General features: G+C 46.2%; 1 protein-coding gene across 1 annotated transcript in view; it reads right to left on the bottom strand.

Annotated features, from left to right (window-relative positions):
* cdh13 (cadherin 13, H-cadherin (heart)) overlaps window positions 1-21,305 on the bottom strand; it is a gene marked incomplete at its 3' end in the record, with an annotated part of 286,073 nt that extends 264,768 nt beyond the window's left edge. The window contains exon 1 of the mRNA XM_071514707.1: window positions 21,261-21,305. Within this exon, the coding sequence (XP_071370808.1) occupies window positions 21,261-21,305 (45 nt within the window). The remainder of the gene's footprint in view (window positions 1-21,260) is intronic.
* Window positions 21,306-23,300: the final 1,995 nt, after the last annotated feature.

Below are 23,300 nucleotides of genomic sequence, written 5' to 3'. Positions count from 1 at the left end.
TACACTGCAAATATTGGAAAATGAATATTTGATAATATCCATTCATTTAATATTTGATAACACTTTATCAAATGTAATTTTAATCTATCCAAATACTTTTGACACCAACAAAAGAGGCTACAGTCTATGTTCTTTTCACTGCACTGCAAAAAGTGAGAAGTTGTCCAGTGATTTTAACATGTTTCCAGACCTATGAAGCTTATTTCATGATATTTTTAGTGGGTGAACCAACCCAGTTTTCAACTCATTGATCACTTGCTTGTCCTACACACCCACCTACATTTTCGGTAAGCCTTTTTGTCAAGAGTGCAAACACCTACTTATGATATTTTTAGTCAAATTATCTCACTGCACTGGCTGATAATCTTGCTCCTTTCAATAATTTTCACTTGATACATCCCAATATGACTTCTTTCAAGAAATCATCATAAAACAATGAAGAAAATCTTGAAACAAGAAACCTTCTCCAAGACAATTTCACTTTTATCAAGTCAATGTACTGAAACAAGTTCATCCTGAAAAAACTGTCAAATTTGGTGAAACCAGTAAAATCACCTGCCAGTGCAGTAAGATGATTTCACAAAAAAATCCTAAAATACTAAAGCCCAAATAATAAAGGTATAATATGTAACATTTCCGCATTAAAATATCTAAAAACAACTAGACCTATGTTATATATTTTTTTGAGTTGTGTACTTACATTATCCCAAATGTTTCCAACAATGTTCAAACCCAGAGAAATCCGTAATTTTATTCAAGGTAACGGTGCGTTTCATTTGGTTGCCTGTCAATGGCGTCATATCCCCTTTACCCCCTAACTTCCAGGGAAACACGGGAAACACCAGATGATACGTCAGAGAGTGAGGAAGGAAGTCGGCCAACTAGCTAGCTAGCCACTCTAGCCGCTCTGTTGTTTTTTTCATTCTACTGTTTTTATTGCTCACTCGTGATGAATCACGATTATTCATTCCTGTTTGCTGCGCGTTCTATCGCCGAAGCTGTCCCCGTACAAAAACTCCCATGATCCCACACTACTTCACAACGTCATCAAACTACATCTTTTGTTATTGTTTCGACTGAGAGACCCCTAGCGGCACAACTTACAGACTGTGCGTTTAAGCTTGATAAGTCTGGATACAAGAGAAAACTAGAAGGGCACTTGGAGAGCGCAGACCTCCGCCAAGGTTCATGCTATTATTGCTTGTTCGTGAGTCTGATCCGGATCTGCTCCAAAATTTAATGGGTTCTTCCTTGGCCCATGCTACACCCTTCCACGAAGTTTCATGAAAATCGGGCCAGTAGTTTTTCCGTAATCCTGCTAACAGACAAACAAACAAACGGCACCAAAAACATAGCCTCCTTGGCGGAGGTAATAACTAAACAAGTTTGTTTTTGCAGTGTGTTGGATGAAAATATCCCAAAATGAAAGCTGACAGTCTAAAACAAAGCACACTTGCACCTTGTGTCATTTAATAAGAGTGCGGTGTCTGAATCTCAATGTGGGCAAACAGCGATTTACTGACTGTAAAAGATCTACAGCGAGAAGCAGCTGAGAGCCTTAAAGTCCATGACTGAAGCCTGTTATAGAGCAGGTTTGGGGGCCTGCTGTGCCGGCCAGAAAAAGGAGTAATGAATGTGGGCTTTGCTGAGCTGAGGTGTGATTATGTGGGGCTCTAACATCTATCCTGGGTGGAGAGGACCATTTCTGCCCTGCTGTAATTCGCTCCTGCCTGTGTGCGCTGGAAAACTTCTGGAGTCTCATATAGTCTCAGAGCCTCTGAAGGGCCCTGCTGAGGAGGGAAATACTCGCCGAGCCGCCTGAACAGAGACCCGGACCTCACCAGGGACCTGTAGGGGGAAAGTAATAATTAATAATGGAGGGGTGGGCGGAGATGAATTGAGGTAGAGAGAAATGAAAAGGAAAGCCGGAGATAGTGGGAGGGAGGAGTGAGAGTTGTTTTTTTGTTTTTTTTGTTCTTTCTCAAACACACGTAAGAGTTGTTTGTCATCGTTTCGTTCTCATCTGCCATCATCTCTGATGCAGTGCAGTCATTTTGTTTTAATTTTCCTTTAATCTGATCAGCAGCTGTTCTGCTGTTGTTCTCTCTTTACTTCATTACAGGCTCTCCATCATTACGGTTCTCTTCTGCTGTCTACTCTCTCTCTCTCTCTCTCTCTCTCGCTCTCTTTCTCTCTCTCTCTCTCTCTCTCTCTCTCACATTCTTACCTCTGTCATTGAATGAGTCTTGATTCTTTCATTGTTATTGTGACTTATGCGGCACTTTTGTGACTTCATTTTGTACCTGATCTAATGAATGTAGCGCTGTCCCCTTTAAACACTTAAATATTCTCTTTAATATATTCACTATTCAATTCCCTCTGCTCTTTTGCTCCTCATCTCTCCATCTCTGCTCCTCTCTCACTGATTCTTCCTCTGTTCTCTGACAGCATCCATCTCTCTTTATTTTTCTTTCTCAGTCGAACTCTGCGGCTGCCTTACAGTACGTTTCACACATTATTTAACATCCTATTAGTCTCTCTCTCTCCCTCTCTCTCTCTCTCTCTCTTTTCATGCCAGCCCAGTTTATGAGCTTTTTAATCATCTCATCCTCGCCCCCTCCCATCTCTCTCTCTCTCTCTCTCTCTGCTCCTCCTATCTTCCCTACACCTCAACTTTCTTTTCTCTGTCGCCTACACTTGGTTGCTTCCCTCAACCCGGCTGACCTTTCCGGCGAGAAAAACAGTGAGATGGAGAGAGAAAAAGAGAGAGACAGAGAGAGAGAGAGAGAGAAACTCCAGAGAGATAGAGAAACATCACAGACAGCCACTGGAGAGTCCCTCTCTCTCTCTGCCACCCCTGGTTGCTCAGCATTCTGCTCATGTACCTAAAATCAGATCACCCGTCTGAGAGTGCAAGTGTGTGTGTGTGTGTGTGTGTGTGTGTGTGTGTGTGTGTGTGTAATTTCCATAAGCTGAGAGTCTGTCTAGAGTGGCTGGCCTGAGGGCTGATGATCAGTAGCAGTTCTATCCTCCCTCTGTCGCCAACCTCAAGGGGGGCCACACAGACACACATACACAAACACACAAACTCACACACACACACACACACGCACCACTGCTCCTGGGGCCGTCAGCGCCTCGGGCTCATCTCTGTCTCCCTTCCTGTTAGTAGGTCTGAGGCTTCATAAGCTAGGTTTCTCTCTCCACCGACACACACACACACACACACACACTCGCTTCTGACAGCATGCATCCTGAGAAAAGCCAGAGGAGAGAGTCTAGCCGCTTGATGAAAACGAATACAGAGCAGCGCAACACGGAATCAAAACACGTCTCCGTACAAAATACTGACAAAACACTGATGCAGAGACAAAACGCGGCGTTCCTTAGTCATTTAGAGCTCACTGCTTGAACAGACAGACATTCAAACAGGCAAATGCAGACACACACACATACAACCCCGAGCCTAACCCAAGGTTATATATATATATTTTTTGGCATCTTCTGCCTCCGTACCAGCTGTGACCATCATTTCCCACTCACTGTGTTTTGCGCCATCATCCTCCCTCCCTCCCTCCCTCCTTCCTTCCTCCCTCTCTCTCTCATCTCCTCTTTCTTCTGCTATCTGCCCCGGTCTTGTGGATGCTGCTGTAAAACAAGTGTGATTTGTTATTCCCGGTGGCATGGCCCGCTATCAGGCAGCCTCTGTTGTTGTGATAAAGCTCAGAGCAAGGGAAAACAATATCGAGGGATGGGTTGGTTTGGGGCAGTGGTGGTGGTGGGAGATGGTGGTGGTGGTGGTGGTGGTGGTGGTGGTGGTGGTGGGGGGGTATCAACAGGCTGCACGACTTTAATCTCTCGCCTACAAAAAGGCCAATAACAAATAAAAGGAAAACTTGCCCTCCCGTCTCCTGGCTCCCTCACCCTCGCTCCCTCTATCTCAATCATTATAATGAAATCCCATTACTCATTCACAAAGGACTTCATTGGATTTGATAGATTACGCGTCGGACAGCTGTATCATTTTAAGTCGTGTTGGCGCGGGAAGGCCGGGGTGAGAGTTGACTCCCACCCCCCCACCCCGAGAGGAGAGGATACAAGGAGGCAACCCTGCAGTCCATGTTGCCGCCTCCCATGTCAGCAGCGCTCCTCGCTGTCTCGTCACTGCCAGTTCACACAGGAGTTAGCTACAGCTCTTGTTTTGCCACATAACTGTAGCGAGGCGCGCTGGATTAAGTGAAGAATAGAGGAACTGTGGGGCCATCCAATATGAGCGGCAACATAACAACGCAAGTGGAGCCTCCTGAATAAAATATGCCAAGTGGCACTGAGCCAGTTAAGTGAACTGGAGCCTATTTTCTATGCAGTTAGTTATCAATGTGCAGATAGGGGCAAGGGGAGATGAAAAGGGAGGCGTACAGGAGCTGCTGACTGATGTGCGATGGGCCGCTACCTGCAGCTCCGAGTTAATCTCTCTCTTTCTCTCTCTCCCCCTCTAACACACGCACACACACACACACACACACACACACACACACAAGTCACAGGCTCAACCTGTTTCCCAGTTGTCTGCTATTGCCAGCTACCAAAGGCAGGCCTTAATTCCCTCCAATCACAACTACAAAGCCCAATCTCTCCACCCAGAGAGAGATCCAGCAGGATAAAAAAGATTGCCTCAAACCATTCTCTCTCTCACACTCTACACTCATCACAAAAGCGCGCACACACACACACACACACACACATGCGCGCACACACGCATGAAGCCTCTGCTCACCGGCAGACAAAAAAAAGGGAAGGAAAGCACAGAAACATACAGAGGAAAGGATTCCACATGCAGTTCCACACACAAACACTCGCGGACACACACACGTGCCTGTTTATTGTTTGTCAGTTTTCATTTCCTTCCTTATTTACTCTGCCTGTGATACAACGGAGTGAAAATTAAATAATGGAAAATAAGGCCGTGTTTTATTTGTTATTTCTCTCCCTTCTGCTTTAAAGTTATTGAAAACTTGTTCTTGTCACCATTGTTTACCACTCGGCTTAAGGGAAAATTGCATCCATGCTTCTCTCTTCCAAATCCATTTTCCATTTCTGTTTTCTCTGGGAGTAATAGAGCAAGAAGTCAGGTAGCTCCTCTGCAGGAAATGCCACAGGAGCCTGAAAGCTGCACGGCGGATGGATGTAACCTCTACTGCAAGCGTGTCGATGACAACCTTTTGACAAGAGCACTGCAGACAGGCTAGTTAATGAGAGACACATTATGGCTGATGTTCTTAGATTCTACAGACGTATTACACTTCAAGTGCTTCCTTGGCTGAAATGCCATCAATTCATTCTTTTTATGTCTCAGCTCAAGGCTCACGTTAATGGCTTTTATTGGTCTCCATACTCCAAATAAGTCATGATTAAAAAGAGAAATGGAGGCATGGGTGCCGAATATGAATGTAAAGAAATGGATCTATAAAAAGCAGAGCCAGTGAAAGCATCAAAATAATGAGCTGAATGGATTTTTTTTCTCAATTCCTCGCTGGAAGCTCTCCCATCAACGCTCCGGCTCCGGTGCCGTGTTCAGACAGCCTGCAGCGCCCTGGCTAATGCCTGTATACAGACAGATGATCCAACCTGAATCCAAATCTCCCTCCAAATCTCTGCAGCCCTGGCTGGTAATATGACAATAAAAGGAGTGTTTATAGAACACAATGGCTACTACTGGAGCACAAGCGGGACTGGGTTAATGACGGAGGAAAACGGCGGGGCTCAGAGTCACGTTTGCACACCGAACACGTGCGAGAGATTCTGATTGTTTCTGGAGGTTTTCCGTTTGCCCACAGGTGGGGGAAATGCAGGATGCGTCACATTCAGTAGAGGAAGTCATCTCACACTGGGTGAAGGGAAGGTTATCAGGGAGGGGGGGCGGATATGATGAGGGGTGATAAAATTGGGACTTGGGTTTTACTCGAATCTGCCGACTACCGACAGGCTGGTGAAGAGGCAGAGTCACAGAGATAAGGCGAGAGAGAGAGAGAGAGAATGAGATGGGAAAGACAATATAGGTAGTTGCTTTAGAGACCGGGGGTTTGTCATTCTACGCAGCAGCCGGGACACACACTCTGGCCGGATAAATATTCATGGCGAGTGGAAAGGGTCGCTCGCTCCCCCTCCGCCCGCCGCTGGAAGAAGCCGGGTAAATCTCCACGTGAGAAATGACTCTGTCAGGACCCATTTCAGAGCCACAACTCAGCTCAGACCCTGTCCACCCACCGTCCGCACATCAACGCCGCCACTAAGGCTCCATCTCCTGTAATTCCTCTATCTTCTATCCTCCCTCTCTCCTCTCCCAGCCTGGGTCTCCTCTTTTCCCCCCCTGCTCCCCTCCACTTGCTTCGAGCTTTTCTTCCATCATTCCCCATCACCTTTCAACCTCTCTCTCTCGCTCTCTTCTCCTCCTCCCCTTCTCTCTTCATCCGTCTCCACCACTCTCCATCTGCAACCCCATTGAGATTGAAAGCAGAGGCGCTGGACAGACTGTTAATTTCTGGCTAAATGTCGGTGAATGCAGAGCAGCTCAGCGCCTTGAGATATTAATTACTGTACGGCTCTCGGCGTTGCAGAGGAGAACGGGAACGAGAGAAAGACGGGGTATTTAAAGTGCTTTTTTTCCATCAGGAGAGAAAGATGGGAGAGAGAGAGAAACAGAAAAGAGAGGGGTGAAAAGGCAGAAGCAGAGAAAAACAGCGATAGAGAAGGACAATTGCAAGAGAGAGGAACAGAAAAACAAAGACATTGTGAGAAAAATTAACAGCCGAGACGAGGCAGAGATGCCTGGAGGACTTTGACCTTTCCAAGGGAGAGTTGGGATGTCAGGGATTAAGTCCAACCTGAGCAGTGAGAGCCGAGCTGAGTTAAACTGAGTTGAGTTGAGCGTGGAGGAGCCTTGACTACAGGCTGAAAAAGTCAAACCAAGCACTGTTAAATGAAAGACAGAGACGGCCTAGACCTTGCATGAGAACACCACTGTGAATAAACAGGTCAGGACTCATGGTAACTACTTCATTCTGTATGCTAGGTTTTACACACTGCTCTCTTAAATTTTAATGGCCTAGATAACATCCAAATGTATGACTCAGAATCAGAATGAATAAAAAGGGCACTTCCTGGTGTGCTATGGTATCACCTTTGGTACACTTAAGATGGCTGCCGTGATTTTGTGGTTGTTGCCATAGAAATCAGCAATATTTGGTGTCTAGACACCAAACACTCATGGATTCTACCACTGCTTAATGACAACATCATCAAAAACTATCTGGCAGCCATCTAAATTATCCATTGATAAGTATTGATAGCAATAGTCTACTACTCTATAAAATCTACTACTAGACTACTAGTTATTAGGTTAATTTTCCAACTGAACAGGGCCATGAAAGAGGTGAAGAATATATTGAATGTGGATCAATTGTACAGACAAAAGCATGTGGTTGTCCGAGTGCATGCATGTGTGTGTGTGTCTCTCTCAGTACAGTGTGTACTCTTTGGGTGCGATCACACCTACAGTTTGTTTCGGTTCACACTGCTGAATACAAGCGAACCAGGTCTTATAAACCGGGGAATTGTATTGTTCTCATCCGACCAAACGACCAGACTATAGGAGGCACCGGAGTTCGACTGAACCGGTTCAAACATGCTTGGTGTGAACGCACCCTTTTTCTACACGCACATGCTGTGTATGAGCGTGTTATTAGAGAATGGTTGTGGTGGTGCTGCTGACCCTTGGGTCGCTCCAGCTGTCAGTTCCCTGGGTGTCTGTGGAGCCGGAGTGAAGCAGAGGGGTCCAGCTGTCGACCAGTCCAACCGCCCAGTAGCACTCATTAGCACTTCCCTCCTGGCATATGTGTGCGTGTATTCGGGCAAGCCTGGTAGTGTACATTTGTGTGAAAATATATATTCTCCCCTCCAGGAGAATATAGGAGGAGTCAATTTTCCTGAATGTGATGCAATCAAATGACAAGAGGTCTGTGTCTTTGTCTGCTTTGATGGACAAATGATGAAAAAAGTCTGTCATATAACTCATATAACTCAAAAATTCATGTGAATACTATTGGAGTCTCTGTGGGGGCAATTATAATGGCATGGCCAGTGGATCCACACACACACAATCATGCACACATGCAGTCAACTCAAATCCCCATTGTCACAGGGTTCGGTATGCATCCCAGCCAGCCACCAGGACCCCAAACTAGGAATTTTTCAAACCGATTTCTAGCAAAGATGTCACTGTCCATTTGCTATGAATTTTGATTAAAAAAATATTCTGGGTGATGCTGCTGTAATCTCAAAAAACATTTTTTTCTCATGACACTGTATCAGTGGATGTCAACTCATAAGCTACATTGTCATGTACATTCTTCATCTTGGCAACATCACTGTCATGTCTGTTCTCCCACACAGTTATTCTCACTTCTTGGCAATGTCTAAAGTTGCTTTCCAGCGTAAGTGCAGGATAGCAGTAGCGGCTTCCACACACCCGCCCACTGCAAAAACAAAGTAAAATGCCAGAGCCTCTCCGCATGCAAAATGGGACGGAAAAATTAATTGTCTCGCCTTTTCTGTTGTGTGTTATCAGGGAGCACCTGTGGCCAAGTCATACACTTGACATGTGCATCACTTTTGGTGTGTGAATGCCACAGTGCTATTATTCTATCCCTTAATAATAATTCATTTAAGTGTTCCCCTGGCTGACGTCTGTGTTTCAGAGAGCTAACCCATTCAGTTTCAAGAGCGACTGACTCATTTGTACTGTATCAACATAGTCGCCGGTAAGCAGAGTGAGATGTTCGGGTGAGAAAGAGAGTAAAAGGCCTCTGAAATGCATGAAGTAGGAGAAACAGACCTGAACAAGCACACACACACACACACACACTCAGAAGCACACACACACACCTTCAAATGCTAAGCTATTAACCTCTTTTGAAAAACATTCTCACCTCTGTGGGCGATTGTGTAGGAAGAGTTGAGAAGCAGCGCCGTGTGTGTTTACGTGCGTGGGTTTGTGAGTATGTGTGTGTGTGTGCATGTGTGCAGGTGTCTGACTGTGCATCAGCGAGTACAAGAATGTGTGTGTGTTGCAAGTGAGCCAGACTAGGCCAAAGCAGGCTGTAATAAATCACAGGACAGAGCCATGTTAATTTAAGCCTATGTCCTCTCTGATGGTGGGAATGTACTGCAGCTGTAATAAATGTGCATGTTCTTGTCCTGAATACAAAAAAACATAAGATGCTGTGATGCTCTGGGGATAAAGAAGCATGCACAGTAGCCAAGGCACAGACTTTAACTGGAATTCCTAAATAGTAACAACCACAGCAGCATCTACATCAATATCAAGATATAAAAACCACTGAAAAAAAGTAGCCTAATATTTTGTTCACTGGATAGTAGGTTTTGCTAGTGCAGGTTCAGGGATATTGAAGCAAATGGTGTAAGTTTTGTAACGCCAAAACCACCTACCAAAGCCCTGAACAGCAAGGTAAAATAAACAGTCATTCGAACTAAACTTGAAGCTGCAATATGCAAGATTTTAATGTAAAAATACACACAAGTGGGCACAGAAAGTTGGGCTGCAATAGAGAAAAGTATCCCATTTCCCCCTAATTGAGATCTCATAGCTTCGCCGTATTTTTCAAAATGGTCACTGGTAGAAAAAATGAACTAAACAGCCTAAACAGCAGTGAGTCAGCACTCCATCCAGAGAAAGCTGGCCTCATCAGTGATGGCTGAACCTCTTCACCACCTCCAGCCAACCAGCCAGAGAAGAAATGTAGTTTTGGGTCGTGCTGACATCACATTACATTAGTTCACGGCCTCTACCTGTAAGTCGTTCCAATGAGTTTGCACTGGCATGGCCTAAAACACATGCATCAGAACAGCCCAAATCTTTTTCATCCGCTAAAGAAACCTTCATTGACTGTCATGAGCTTAAACTGACATCAAGATCTTCAATTAGCAGAGGAATGAAGAGAATATATGCCGATAGCCTAATGGAGCAGGGAGTGCATGATGACTTAATGCCATTTAAAGTCTGACTGAAATCTAAGACTGGCACAGACAAAAAGGTTCCCTATATATTAGTCTTAATTTACCGACTCTCATACTAGCCAAAATTAACTTCAGAAACAAATCTGAGGCCACTTCGGAAACACGACCCCACACCAGCACACCTGAAGCAAACCTGAAGCAAACACAAGGTAGCATTGATAAAATAGCTCTTGTAGGCTCAATAAAAAAGTGTCCAATGCTCTCATTTATGGCTCATTAACTCCCCAAGACTCTGAAGAAAATAATGTTAGTCAAATACTCCAGGCTGCATGTGAATACACACGGTCGCTATGACTGAAAAGGACATGGTCCCTTCTCCTCTGGCCGCATTAGAAATAATTATCTCCCATCGATCTTTCAAACCCTCTGTGGAGCAGTAACATGAGCGTGGACTGTCTCAGCCTTCAACAATCTGTCAACAGTAAGTGTGTGTGTGTGTGTGTGTGTGTGTGTGTGTGTGTGCGTGTGTGTGTGTGTGTGTGTGTGTGTGTGTGCGTGTGCGTGCATTCCAGATCTACACAGTACACTGTTTTTGACAGTCTAGGAGAGCTCCTGTACTCCTGCCAGTGGCTTGTCCCAGTACAGCAGCCGACCGTGTCTCTTAGTGGGACTCCAGGCGGGGGGGAAAGGCCCTGTTTGAGCAGGGTCAACCACAGGGGGCCCTGTAATGGTGAAATGCACTGATAACCGGCCACCCGGCGCGGCTCTACTGCGGCATGAAAAACCAAGCCGTCGGTGTGGAGGCCACCACAGCGGAAAATTGTGTCCAGCAAAGCGTGCAAGGTGGGGAGAGGATGTGACAGTGGAGACATGCAATCCTAATGAAAATCAAATCCAGTCAGCTAGCTCCGCAGAGAATCTCTGTGGCTGCAAGCCTATAGCGCTGCTGCAACTCCCCTATAGCTGATAGCAGAGGCCAAGCTCAGATAATGGGTGGGATGGAGGCTAAATGTATAATGAGGGTGCATATCGCTGGTGTCAATTGAAAACCTTGTATCTCCAAAATGGCCTATTTTCAGGAACTACGAAAAACTTGAAAGCCTTGTTTTTAGCTTGATGACCACGCATTTTTCACTTTATCCAATGGGGTTTTGAAAGGCTTCCATAAGCCGAAGGGTTGTAGAACTTTCTCAACTCCTAGAGGAGCATGTAATCTTTCAATTCAAGTTGCAACTTGAAAAGCACCACAGTTGGAGCTACGAGGTTTTCCCCAAACAACGTCGATATGCCTGATTGGACGAGTGCCTAGTGTAGTGTGGAGTCGTCGCGTGTGTTCGTGTGTATATGCACACTCCGTCAGGCCAAGGCCAACGCCACATCCTCATCTCTAGCTTCATTACCGCTGCCTCAGCCATCCCATGAGGATCACCGCGCAACTAACTTCACCAAAAGCCCTTAAGTGTACTGGCAAATATCTATCTAAGCACTTATCCAAATGCAGAGTAAATGCTATGCTCCAAACTCTATGCTTTAATTACTGCAGGTCTACGGGCTAAATTCCCGCATGGATCGTCCGCGGTGGGAAAGCAACAGAGGTAGTTTCACTCCCTTTGGAAGGGTCTCTTCAGATCAAAGCATTTGCCAAATGGCTGTTACAGATGAGTATGGATAGAAATTGTGCAAGATACTGTTATGGGGCAACGGAGGGCTTCGACACCACATGGTAGTTATGGTAGGTCGGGCGCTAAAGGCACAGCGGTAACATAGTATGAGTGGAGATGTTTGGAGGGCACACGGAAGACAGTGTGATCAAACCGATTTTTTCTCTTATCTCAAGACCCTTCCATCCATCTATAAAGCCACAACAATAATTCAGTTCCCCCAGAAATAGCCCAGCAAAGCCTCTTAATGACTAACACTCTCCTCTAGCAGGGCCTTTTGTTCCTGGTTTCCGAGGAATGTGAGGTTTGTAGCTTTGTAGATGAATCTTTTCATTTCAGACGGAGAAAGCTCTACGCTCTGTGTACACATGACGCTGGAATGAATTGAAAGTGTCAAAAATAGCAGTTGTACAATGTTTCGCGGCCTAAATATTGCACAAAAGCAACATCAAAGTGAGGATCACGAGGACACCACTCAAAGACAGCTTGAATTACACAATAAAACGTGAACAGTGGGATTTAGAGAGCGCCAGTACATAAAACTGGCACGGAAAAGGTCATTACCAATCCAGTGGCATCCTCCTTGCCTTTTTTCATCATTTAATTTTTTTTTTTCCTCCCATCATTTAATTCATTTGTAAGCTCAAAGCCTTGGACCTGCCTGCATTAATATGAGATAAACCCCTGAATGGAGGAGGACATTAATTGTGTCTAAAGGAATTCAATTGAAGTGGCAGCCCTCTCTGTCAGTGGCAGGCAAAAGTTGGCTTTCTCATTCCCCCACACACTGACATCAAAAGCAATAAGTAGGGAGAGCTATTCTAATTGCCTTGAAGCGACCTGCCTGCCTAGGCACCAATATCATGCTTTGTGTGCTCACTCCAAATGAGTCCTCCAATTTCTGTCTATTTCTTGACTGTCAAGTTCAGGGGGTTTAAATCGCCAATCTGCCTCAGCAAAGCACCTTTGGAGAAACATGCCTACCAAGGTACACAAATGCACAGGCACACACACACACACACGCAAACAGACATACACACCCACACATGCACAGATATGGATCATACAAGTGGATCTGAGTGGCAATTGTCCCTGACAGCCTTCCCATAGGATATCTGGCACCATGTCGCCATCTAGGCAGCAGGGGCGGTACTGCGTGCATCAGGTCAAACGAAAGCGATTGATTGCTTCTCACAGATCGAACATTTCACTCGCCTGCATCAGTGAAGCAGGGGCAAATGCAAGGTGGGAGCCTGACACACAGGGAGAGAAAGGGCAAGAATTAAAGGTAAAAACAGTCCAACCTTCTCTGTCCTCTGTGTATCTGCTTGTTACCTACACCGAGTGAAAAGAAGAGGGAAAGACTAGAGACATGTCGGGGAGTGGAATAGGAGAAGTGAGAGAAGGGAAGAGAGGTGATGTGATGAAATGAGTGAAAGAGGCTGTGCAGCAGCAAAGAGCAAAAAAAAAAGACAGTGATTTGAGGATTGAGTGTGCTGGAGTGACTTCTTTTAAAAGTCAAGAAGACCTTCTCAGCTATCAGTTCCGTTTAAAAGCCAGGGGGATTTGATTACTTCAAAGACACATGCTGAACACAGAGTAGACTAAAAAAAACTAGAGTAATGTTGGAAGAGAATCAAAAAGTAGGGCTGATGCCTTCAAACAATCTTACACTCAGAGAGGAAAGTAGCTCATCAGAGAATCACTTTTCACCGGAGCTTAAAAAACAATGTTAACGTCAAGGTGATGGAACATCTTGGGTTAACCTATTTTACCACCTTGTCTAGCATTCCAACTACTTTGCTATTCTCAGGTGGACAGCCCTGTTTAACTGCTGCGAATGCAGTATTTGATGTATTTCCACTAACCTTGAGATCTGTAACAAATCAGTTAGAAAATGACACTCAGCCAAAGAGTCAACATGGAATCAAGAATCAATATGAGGAAGAATCAAACAGTCACTGCAGATTAGGGAGTGAGAAATGAGAAAGTTTTTTAAAGTGCATTGGTCAGCAGGAGTGCTTGTGAGTTTGTGTATGTGTGTATGTGTGTGTGTGTGTGTGTGTCCCCGCATACAGCATGCAGCTCAAACAGCTTTCATCATAAATCAGTGTGATGCAGATCTCTGCCACCCACTTATCTTTTATTCTGTCAGCCATCTTCGCATAGGTCCGCTATGGCGTGCCTCACACACACACACACACACACACAAACACACACACACACACACACACACACACACGTACGATGCACACCCTCCGCCTACACCACTCGAAGGGGTAGCCCTCTCCTTGTTAAGCACTAAAGCCATTGCCATATATGTCCTATTAGTATTCCAGAGGTAGCCTAATCCATAGGGGATAGTGCAAGGTAAGCATACAGCAGGCCATGCATCACATACTGTCTGTCGGGCATTCAGATCCATACTCCAAGATTTCTAGACCTCATTAAACACTAAAGTTGCCATCCCATAAAAAAATTCTCAGTTGAAGACCTCAGAGAAAGCCAGAGTGACAAAAAATCTGAGTTTTTTTTTTTTTTTTTAGGTGTTCATCCAAATTTGTGTGGGAAGGCCTAATTGGGGCTAGGTCAGGTTGAAACCTAGCGGTGTGCACCCACCCTGAGGTACTTATTACCGCACAACGGTTAGCTGTTAGCATTTTGAATTTTCCTCCCCAATGCTCCATTTTCTTTGATAACTGCCAGTAAATACGAGCGCAGGCAACGCAGGAGCCGATTTCCTTCGCCTTTTCTCCTGAATAAGCATACGCAGACAAGAACACCATGTCACTGAGTTTGATTTATATCTAGTTCAGTATAGTTTCTCACCTACCAATTTAGCTACCTAGTGGCCAGGGAGGCACTGCTGTAGCGGGGGCCGTCTATCTGCAGAGGCACCGCTAGGGAGCGAATACTCACCTACCAATACACTCATGAAAAATAGATCAAGTGTGGCTGGCAGAAATCTCCATCACCCAGTATTCACCCTGTGGCTACAATTAACAATGCAGTCAATGATGAAAAGCGAGCTGTTCAGAGACCTACAGTGAGTGGCTGTTACTCATAAACTGAAGAGCGGTCTGCGACAAGTCTATTACCTTAAAAATAAAAGCGCAACACACTAACCATGGAGCACCACTCGTTGAAAAGGCTAATGTAACACACAATATCTTTGTCTGCTACTATCATCAGCAAAACCACTCTGTTGGAAGAAATGGGAGCCTGCGGTACCAGCTGGCTATATGAATGCTCTGCGGCTTCACACACTTGGTAGCAATAGAGAGGAGTCATCACAACCACAGTGAAGAGGAAACTTGTGCCCTCTGCCAAACATAGGCTCAGTTTTGTGTGTGTGTGTGTGTGTGTGCGAGAGAGAGAGAGAGAGTGAGAGAGAGAGAGAAAGAGAGAGAGAGAGAAGGGCGACGTACCTGGATGTGGTGTTTGTGAGATAAGTGACAGGAAAACAGAGTGGGTGAATCGCTCATGAATATCTGTAATGTGTGTGAGAGAGAGTGTGTCAGAGTGTAGAGTGGAGGAGACAAAGGCAGAGAGGGAGATGGAAGTGAGAGAGAGAGAGAGAGAGAGAGAGAGAGATGCATGGTTCACACCACTTCTCAATACCGCTGACTGTCCTCATTCCTGCCTCCCTCCTGCTCTATCTCTCTCTCTCTCTCTCTCCCTCACACACACACACACACACACTTGAAATGCTTTTTTGGGGATACATTGCAGCTGCTTTTCTTTCAGCAGTTATCTCTACCTGTCTATCTGTGTGACTCTTTATCTGTCTGTCACCCTTTTTATCTTTATGTCTGTTCATCTTGCTGTCTGACCACAGAATTGAGGCGGGAGAACAAACTGAGTTGAAAGCGTCAACTAGACAGACATGCAGGGCGTCGCACTGCTGTGTCCTTCACATGATTACTGAGGCCTACTGCGTGTGTGTGTGTGTGTGTGTGGCTCCTCTCTCCTTTCTCTACACACTAAAACTCACCAGTGCTCACAAATAAGCCATTAATCCACTCTCCTAGGACACAGGCCTATTTTTTTTTCCTACTTGGCACATCTCACCATTATACCACGCAATGTCCATTGGCATTTTGCATAATTAGGCTACTTATATAAAACGCGAGCAGATTCTAATGGGGCGCTAAGGGGACATATTTACTTTAATTACTACTCTCACTATCGCTATCTCTCATCCTCCCTCCTTTTGTCCTCCTCTCATCCCTTCCTCAGGAGAGAGCGCGGCGGGTAAGTCAGGAGAAATGAAGAAGATTGTCTTTCGCTCCAAGGTCACACCCTCGCTGAACGGAGTTAAGACACCGCTTGACCTTACAGTCCATTACAACGCACTGCTGCTCAACCACAGTCACCAGGGAAAAAAAACCTCTCACACTCAAAGTCCCCAGTACATCAGATTTTCCCATTAGGAGAGAGAAAAAAAAAAAGGTGTGTATGTGTGGGCATGTGTACCTGTGTTGGTGCATGTGTGTGTGAGTGTGTCGGGCCAGGTGTATGTGTGTATGTGTGTGAGAGAGAGAGAGAGAGAGAGAGGGAGAGAGAGAAAGAGAGAGAGTGTGTCCCTACATCATTTACAGGAAGCTCTTCGAGATGGATGTTTTCTGTAAATAACAGCCGGCTCCAAGTGACTACAAAGAGCACTCTACCACCGCAGACCATGGCTGGCTCTATGCTTTTACACAGGACACAATGCAGATAACTAGAACGAGAAGACTAGACGAGGAGGCTAGACGAGGAGACTGAAAACCCAAAGCCCCATACTAGAAAGCCTATTAGCCAGCCAATTGTTAGAACCACAGTAACACCAGGGTATATTCAGACAACAAAGTCTAGATTGGGCTGCTTTCACTTGAGCCATTTCATGCTTTTATACCTGGATGTGTCTGTGTGTGTGTAGGGGAGGGGGTTCACAGTGCAAACTGCCCTGCAATTTTGGAGCTCTAACCCTTATTTCTTCTTCTTCTTTCTGCTATGGAACCTGAAACGGCGGACAGCATTGTGAGAGGAGAGGAGAGGAGAGAAGAGGACGGGAGAAAGGGCAGAGGGAGAAAGAGAGAGACAAAGACAAAGCAAGGGAGAGAAGGCGTGTGAGCGAGACAGAGAGAGAGAGAGAGGGAGAGAGGGGGGAGAGAGAGGGGAAAGGGAGAAAGAAAGAGAGAGATCATCCTCCCCTTAATGACTGGCATTCCTCATTAGTGTCATCATTAGCCTTTGTTAGCTGGTTGTATTGTTGCTCCTTAACCAGACTCCATTATTAGCGCCTTTACAAAAGCCCGCCATCAAAACAGCGCTGAGTAACAGAGGGATGGTGGGCCTGATAAGACACTTCACACGCTGAAAGCTTCTCGGGAGAGACAAGAGGTTAGCTGAGGACTTAGCCGGCTGGGGTTGAGCTCCGAGAGAGAGAGAGAGAGAGAGAGAGAGAGAGACAGTCATTCATGTTTTTTTCGCCGTCGCGGGACAGCGACAATGACTTTACGTCTCTATAGTTCGTAAAGAAGACGGCATAGAAAAGTGCAGGGGTTAGATAAGGACTGGGCTTTCTGCGTTGTCCTCTGAAGAGGACGTCGATGTGGAGTTGTGCACTCACAAACAAGTCCTGTTGGTATAATGGTAGAGTGCAGAAGGATATGATTGGACCTAGAACTATAAAAAAGGAAGGGAGAAATTTTAACACACAGGACAGAGCATGCGCCCGCCATCTAATATATGTCTATAATTTGAAAGAAGGGCATGTGCGCGTGTGTGTGTGTGTGTGTGTGTCCATATCTCACACTTGTTGCTACAGTGATAAATAATAAATGGTGCTGACATACCAGGAATGGCTGTGTCCCCTCTTTTTGATACTGCTAGATCAATGGACTAGAGAGAGAGAGAGGAGGGCAGGGGGATTTGGAGTGGAAGAGGACATGGGGATAAAAGGATAAAGTACGGGTGTCTGTGGCAGGCGTCTCCAGACATGTGTGTGTGTGTGTGTGTGTGTTTGTGTGTATGTATGTGTCACCGCGAAGGTCAGTCCTGTCCATGAGGAGCAGGACACCATGGCAACTCGCTCTCTCCTCAGACCCACACTTTAACATTCTACTGGAGACCATGACCCCCCCCCAACCTCTCTCTCTCTCTCTCTCTCTCTGTCTCTCTCTCTGTCTCTCTCCCTGTCTCTCTCTCCCTCTCCTTGCAGCGGCTTAAACAGGGACTTTAACAGTCCGTTGGTCACTGCACCCATAAACGTCCATGACAGCAAATCTTCCCACAGACACGCCCAGGTGCCAGCCCAGAATTTAAACTGTAAGTATAACTGTCATCCTCTGCTGGAGAGAGAGAGAGGGGGGGAGAGAGAGAGAGGGAGAGAGAGAGAGAGGGAGAGAGAGGTGCGTACATGTTGAGAAAATAAATGAGGATTAAGGTTTGTAAATCACATTAATTAAGGTAAAAGACTGGTTACGTGGAGTGAGGGAACGCGAAAGGGAAAGAAAGCTGGAAGAGACAAATATGCAAAACAGACAAACAGACAGGGGGAAGAAAAGGAGGAGGGATAAAAGGGGGAAAGGTAGAAAGAAAAAGGGAGAAAAATCCATGCACCTGCAGCTCCCAGCTGTGCTGTGCTTATTCTGAATCATTGCTCCACCCGGAGAGACTGCTTAGCGTTTCATTTGGAAAACAGGGATTTATTGCCAAGGAGGGGGCTGTCGCTGGTGTGGGGTGGGGTGGGGTGGGGGGTGGGGGAGGGTGGTGGCTGGTGGGAGGTAGGTGTGTAAGGCAGCTTATTGTGGAGGGGAACTTGGCTCCCTACCTGAGTGTCTATAAATAAAGAGTGCTTCATTTGATCCCACGCAGGCTACACAGTAATGTGGTGAGATTGGACGTTACATACTGATTCTGAAGAGAGGAGCGGAGGAGAGGAGAGAGGAGTAGGAGAGGAGAGGAGAGAGGAGGAGGAGAGGAAAGGAGAGGAAAGGAGAGGAGGAGAGGAGAGGAGAGTAAAAGAGAGGAGAGGAGAGGAGAGAAGAAAAGAGAGGAGGACAGGAAAGGAGAGGAGGAGAGGAGAGAAGATAAGAGGAGAGGAGAGGAGAGAAGAAAAGAGAGGAGAGGGGAGGAAAAGAGAGGAGAGGAGAGGAAAAGAGAGGAGAGAAGAAAAGAGAGGAGGAGAACAGGAAAGGAGAGGAGGAGAGGAGAGAAGATAAGAGAGGAGAGGAGAGGAGAGGAGAGGAGAGGAGAGAAGAAAAGAGAGGAGGAGAGGAGAGGAGAGGAGAGGAGAGGAGAGGGACAGGCATCTACAGTCTTAATGTGGAGGATGCGTCTTCAGAGCCAGGTGGTAAAATGCTCATGAAATGCAGAATACTCCTTTTGATTACATCAGTGATCAGTGAAGCCAACACCTAGCTTTTCCTGTTTTCTCAGCAGAGGCAGGGAGGGGAATGTGTGTGTGAGTGTGTGTGTGTGTGTGTGTGTGTGTTAATGAGCAGGGTGTAAAGCTGTGTGTTGGATATATAGCATATGATTGACTATGGTATATACAGGATATGGTTTCAGAAGTGTGTGCTAATTGACACATGCTTGATTCATATTGGAAATATGTACATTCTGGGTATCACGGATTCAAAATATTTACAGGTAGCAGGTTTGGCGGAACAGCCACAGGATAGAGATTCCCCCATGGAGCTGGGTCAGCCTGTAAATCAGCCAGCCAGAAAGACAGGCCAATGGCCAGCCAGCACCATTCATCTAAACTGGTAGACATCTGTGCACTGTCTGTGTGTGTGTGTGTGTGTGGGGTGGTGTTGGTGGGGAGTCGTCATAATCAATAATATAGGGAGCGAAATCATTTCTTTGTAGACACTATTAGCCTGAATCACGAATGAATCACAGCATCGAACCGCAAATGTAGCCGTGAAAGGACGGCATGCCCAATTAAAAAGGAATAGTAAAACACCAGAAAGCCTGTGCTGAGCCTACGCAGGTCAGACAAGAAACACCAAATGAGCTGTGCTGTCTGCTGCCTCTCCATGCGTCCGAGGGAGAGAAAGAGAGAGAGAGAGAGAGAGAGAGAGAGAGAGAGAGAGAGGGAGAGAGAGAGAGAGAGAGGCAGAAACAACAACAGCGGAGTTTCCCAAACCAGCACTTTGCCTGCCACGCTTCGAGACTCTCCCATTGCTGTGTTTAGAAATAGTCTGGCCTAGGTTAGATTCAAAAATAGCTTCCCCCTTACACCTCAACAATGCCACAGCAGTGACAGTGGCATTGTCATACCTGCCCACAGATGCCCCGTTTAAAATGAATGGGCACTCCATCGATCCTCATAGGGAACATCTGTGTTTCACTTGCAAAGTCTCTCCTGGGAGGTCAGAGGTCAGACCTGGGGCTGGGGATGGATTCACTGCCTTGCTCAAGGACACTCCAGCAGGGCGGGTGCTTGAACAGTGACCACCCTGCTGAGCAAACTCCATCCAAAAACTGGGTGTCATCGCTTTCAAAAACAAACCCTTATTGCTTTTTGATTGAGTTCTGTGCGCCTAACAAACCCGATTTGATGCTGTCCTCCTCTGTTTAAATAGTCGGTTAAAGACAGACTGGCAGAAGCAGCTGTTCCGAGTTATCACTCTCTCTCTCTCTCCATATTAAAGTCAGATCAAACGGGCGACTGGCTCTATCAGAGTGGGAATTACGGCTTTATTAAATATCCCGAGAGAGTCCACGTCGACGGGAGAGGAATAGACTGGGCAAAATATCCAAAGACACGCCGCAAATGACAAACCGGCGGCAGCAGCAGCAGCCGCCTTAATCAAGTTAGTTCTTTCTCTCTTTCTCTCTTTCTCTCTCTCTCTCTCTCTCTCTCTCTCTCTCTGTATGAAATCGCCCCCCCGTCCTTCTTCCTCTCCTCCACCCCTCCCAACACACACACACACACACGCACAAGCCCAAAGAAACGCTCAACTTGGTAGCTGAGCGGAATATAGATGCGACTGAAGACAAGAGTCGGGGCCGTGATTTGCACATAGACATAAGCAACACTCTGCTCTCCCTCTCTCTCTCTCTCCCTCTCTTTCTCTCTCTCTCTCTGCACGCCAGAATGTGAACGGCATTCCTAAAGTGACTGACCACTGCAGATTGCCAAATCCGACACCCTCTGCCCCCCAACTAGCAACTAGGTGCAATAATAAATGCTCGATATCCGGAGAGACAGACGAACGGGTATGAACTTGCTCCGGCAAACCACGGCGTTTATCTGGCAGTGTGCATGAAGGCACTATCCGTTATGTAGGCTGCCGAGTCGGGACAAACTTGACAAACCACCCATTTGCACCATACAGCAGTACAGTATAGCCTGAACGTCACCCTTTGAATAAACCGGGGGAAACCAGACGGATGGTCCTGCGTAAAAGGAGAGTCGGATCGCGCTCCATCTCTGTCAGATTGTCCCAAAATCTCACACACACACACACACACACACACACACACACACACACACACACACACACACACACACACACACACACACACACTCATTCATACACACACTCATGCATCTCCCCCTCTTACCTGGTGGACGAGGAAAGCCAAGAGGATGCGGACTCCAATCTCCATGGTCGGTTCAATTTCTCTCGGAGTAAAACACAAAATTTCAAGACAGGGTGATAGAGGCTGGAGCAGCTCTGCTCATAATTCCACTGTCCAAGCGCCAGAAACAGAGTAAAGCCCTCGCCGTGAGCCGTGAGCTGCCAACTTCCCCAAATACAACTGCAGTCTGATCAGCAAAGCATTGGATAGTGAAGCCGAGACCACGACCAATAGATTTATGAGGAGGGGGAGGAGGAAGAGGAGGGAGGAGGAGGAGGAGGAGGGGGGGGGGGGGGGGTGTTCTGTTGCGCCGGAACCTGGCGATTTCGTCTCAATCAAAGGCGCAGTCAGCGTCCCCAATTTTGTTAATGTCAGTGACGAATTACAGGCGCCCACTTGTCATTTCAGGAGTTTGAAAATACTGACAGGTGCGGGTTTTGAGGCTGCATTAACATCACAGGCATCATGTGCCATTATACTGACGTGACAGGTTCATAGTCTGGACCGGCGACATAATTCATTCAAGGTGATCTACGGTTTCTGTCGTTATGATCAATGCAAGAGTGAGCGCGCACGCCACGTAGTCTATTAAAATGCATCCTGTGTGGACAATAGGGGCGATGCGCGCGGGGCGCCCCTTAGGGAAAAGAACTATATAATCCTATAATAAATGTATCGAAGGATACTACTGCACACAGCAAAAACTATAAGTCCCTATAGGGATATTATAGTGATACCACTGGAGATAAAACATACCAGTAAGTACGTTAAGGTCACTAAAAACTCCGAATTGAGGTCATTATGTAGGTCACACTAGTCTGTAAAATTCCTTATGATTTTTCAGTAGGGGCGCTGGCACAGCCTAACATGTTATTTTTCCCTTTTTTTCCCCTCCCACTCCTCTCTCCCTAATGAATTCGTAATTTGTGTGGGGAGTTTTATTTGGGTGTTTTTTTTTTCTTTTTGCGGCCGTCAGAAGGAACATTTTCTTTTTAGTCGGTGTATGCACCTCAGCCTCAGGGCATCTCTCTCTCTCTCTCTCTCTCTCTCTCTCTCTCTCTGTTCAGAGATGTGACAGGTGGAATGGTGGTGATGACGTCTGGAGTGGGCCAGGTCAGACTCCCTGTGAGATATGTAAGTCCTATGTGTAGAATGTGTCAATTAAAAATAGGGGCCCCCCCCCTATTTTTAATTAATCATGGTGCCTTTCGGTAGACCCCCCCGGTCTACCGAAAGGCACCATGACACAGGATTTACCTCCGAATTTTACTTTTTATTTTGCTTCAAAAGTGGGTTGCGGTTCATTCAGAGGCTGGTTCTAGGCTAGATGTCTTCAGTAAGGTTTAATAGCATAAAATCGGACTTATTCTAAGGCAGAGGAGACCAATGATGGGCTTGAATTAGGCAGAAGGGTGGCATTGTGAGCTGGGATGATCAATGCCAATCCATGCTTGATGCTGAAGTGTCCTTGAGCAAGATCCTGAATCCCTACCAGCTGCAGGCATGACGCTCTGATCCTGACCCCTGACCTCCCTGGAGGGTGGCAGGAGAAAAGATTGTTTCCCTTTGGGGATCAATAAAGTATCACATGATGGGTTGCAAGTTTGAATCCAACCCTCTGGTTTGTTAGTGTGAGTCCTGATAGCGTGTGTTGCCTCGTGTGTGCGTGTGTGCATAGATTCCTTTCATTTTGGGTATTTAGGGTTTTATCAGGTCCTACATCATCACTATTTAGGCTGAGTTAGTAGTTGACAGGATGATATTGGCTTGGGGACAGTAGGGTAAGAAAGCATTTCTTTAACTATAGGCTGGGACCCAAAATTTGTCAACAAGATTGTCCCCATCGGGCCCCCAGATGACGAATATGTCTTCATTGACCTGAGTCCCAGGATAGGATTTTACTCAATTTGGCTCCCCGGGCAAAAATGTATAATAATCCCTGGACTAGAGATCTGTTCTGAATGAACGTCGGCTTACACATCAGCCAGCAGTCCACACGTAACACAGAAGGTTACTCAGTGA

Source organism: Centroberyx affinis, unplaced genomic scaffold (assembly GCF_046629955.1).
Source record: "Centroberyx affinis isolate AG114_WGS23_722 - 3 ecotype Tasmania unplaced genomic scaffold, CSIRO-AGI_Caff_v1 ptg009722l_1, whole genome shotgun sequence".
Taxonomy (NCBI): domain Eukaryota; kingdom Metazoa; phylum Chordata; class Actinopteri; order Beryciformes; family Berycidae; genus Centroberyx; species Centroberyx affinis.
This window is presented reverse-complemented; position numbering and strand designations above follow the sequence as displayed.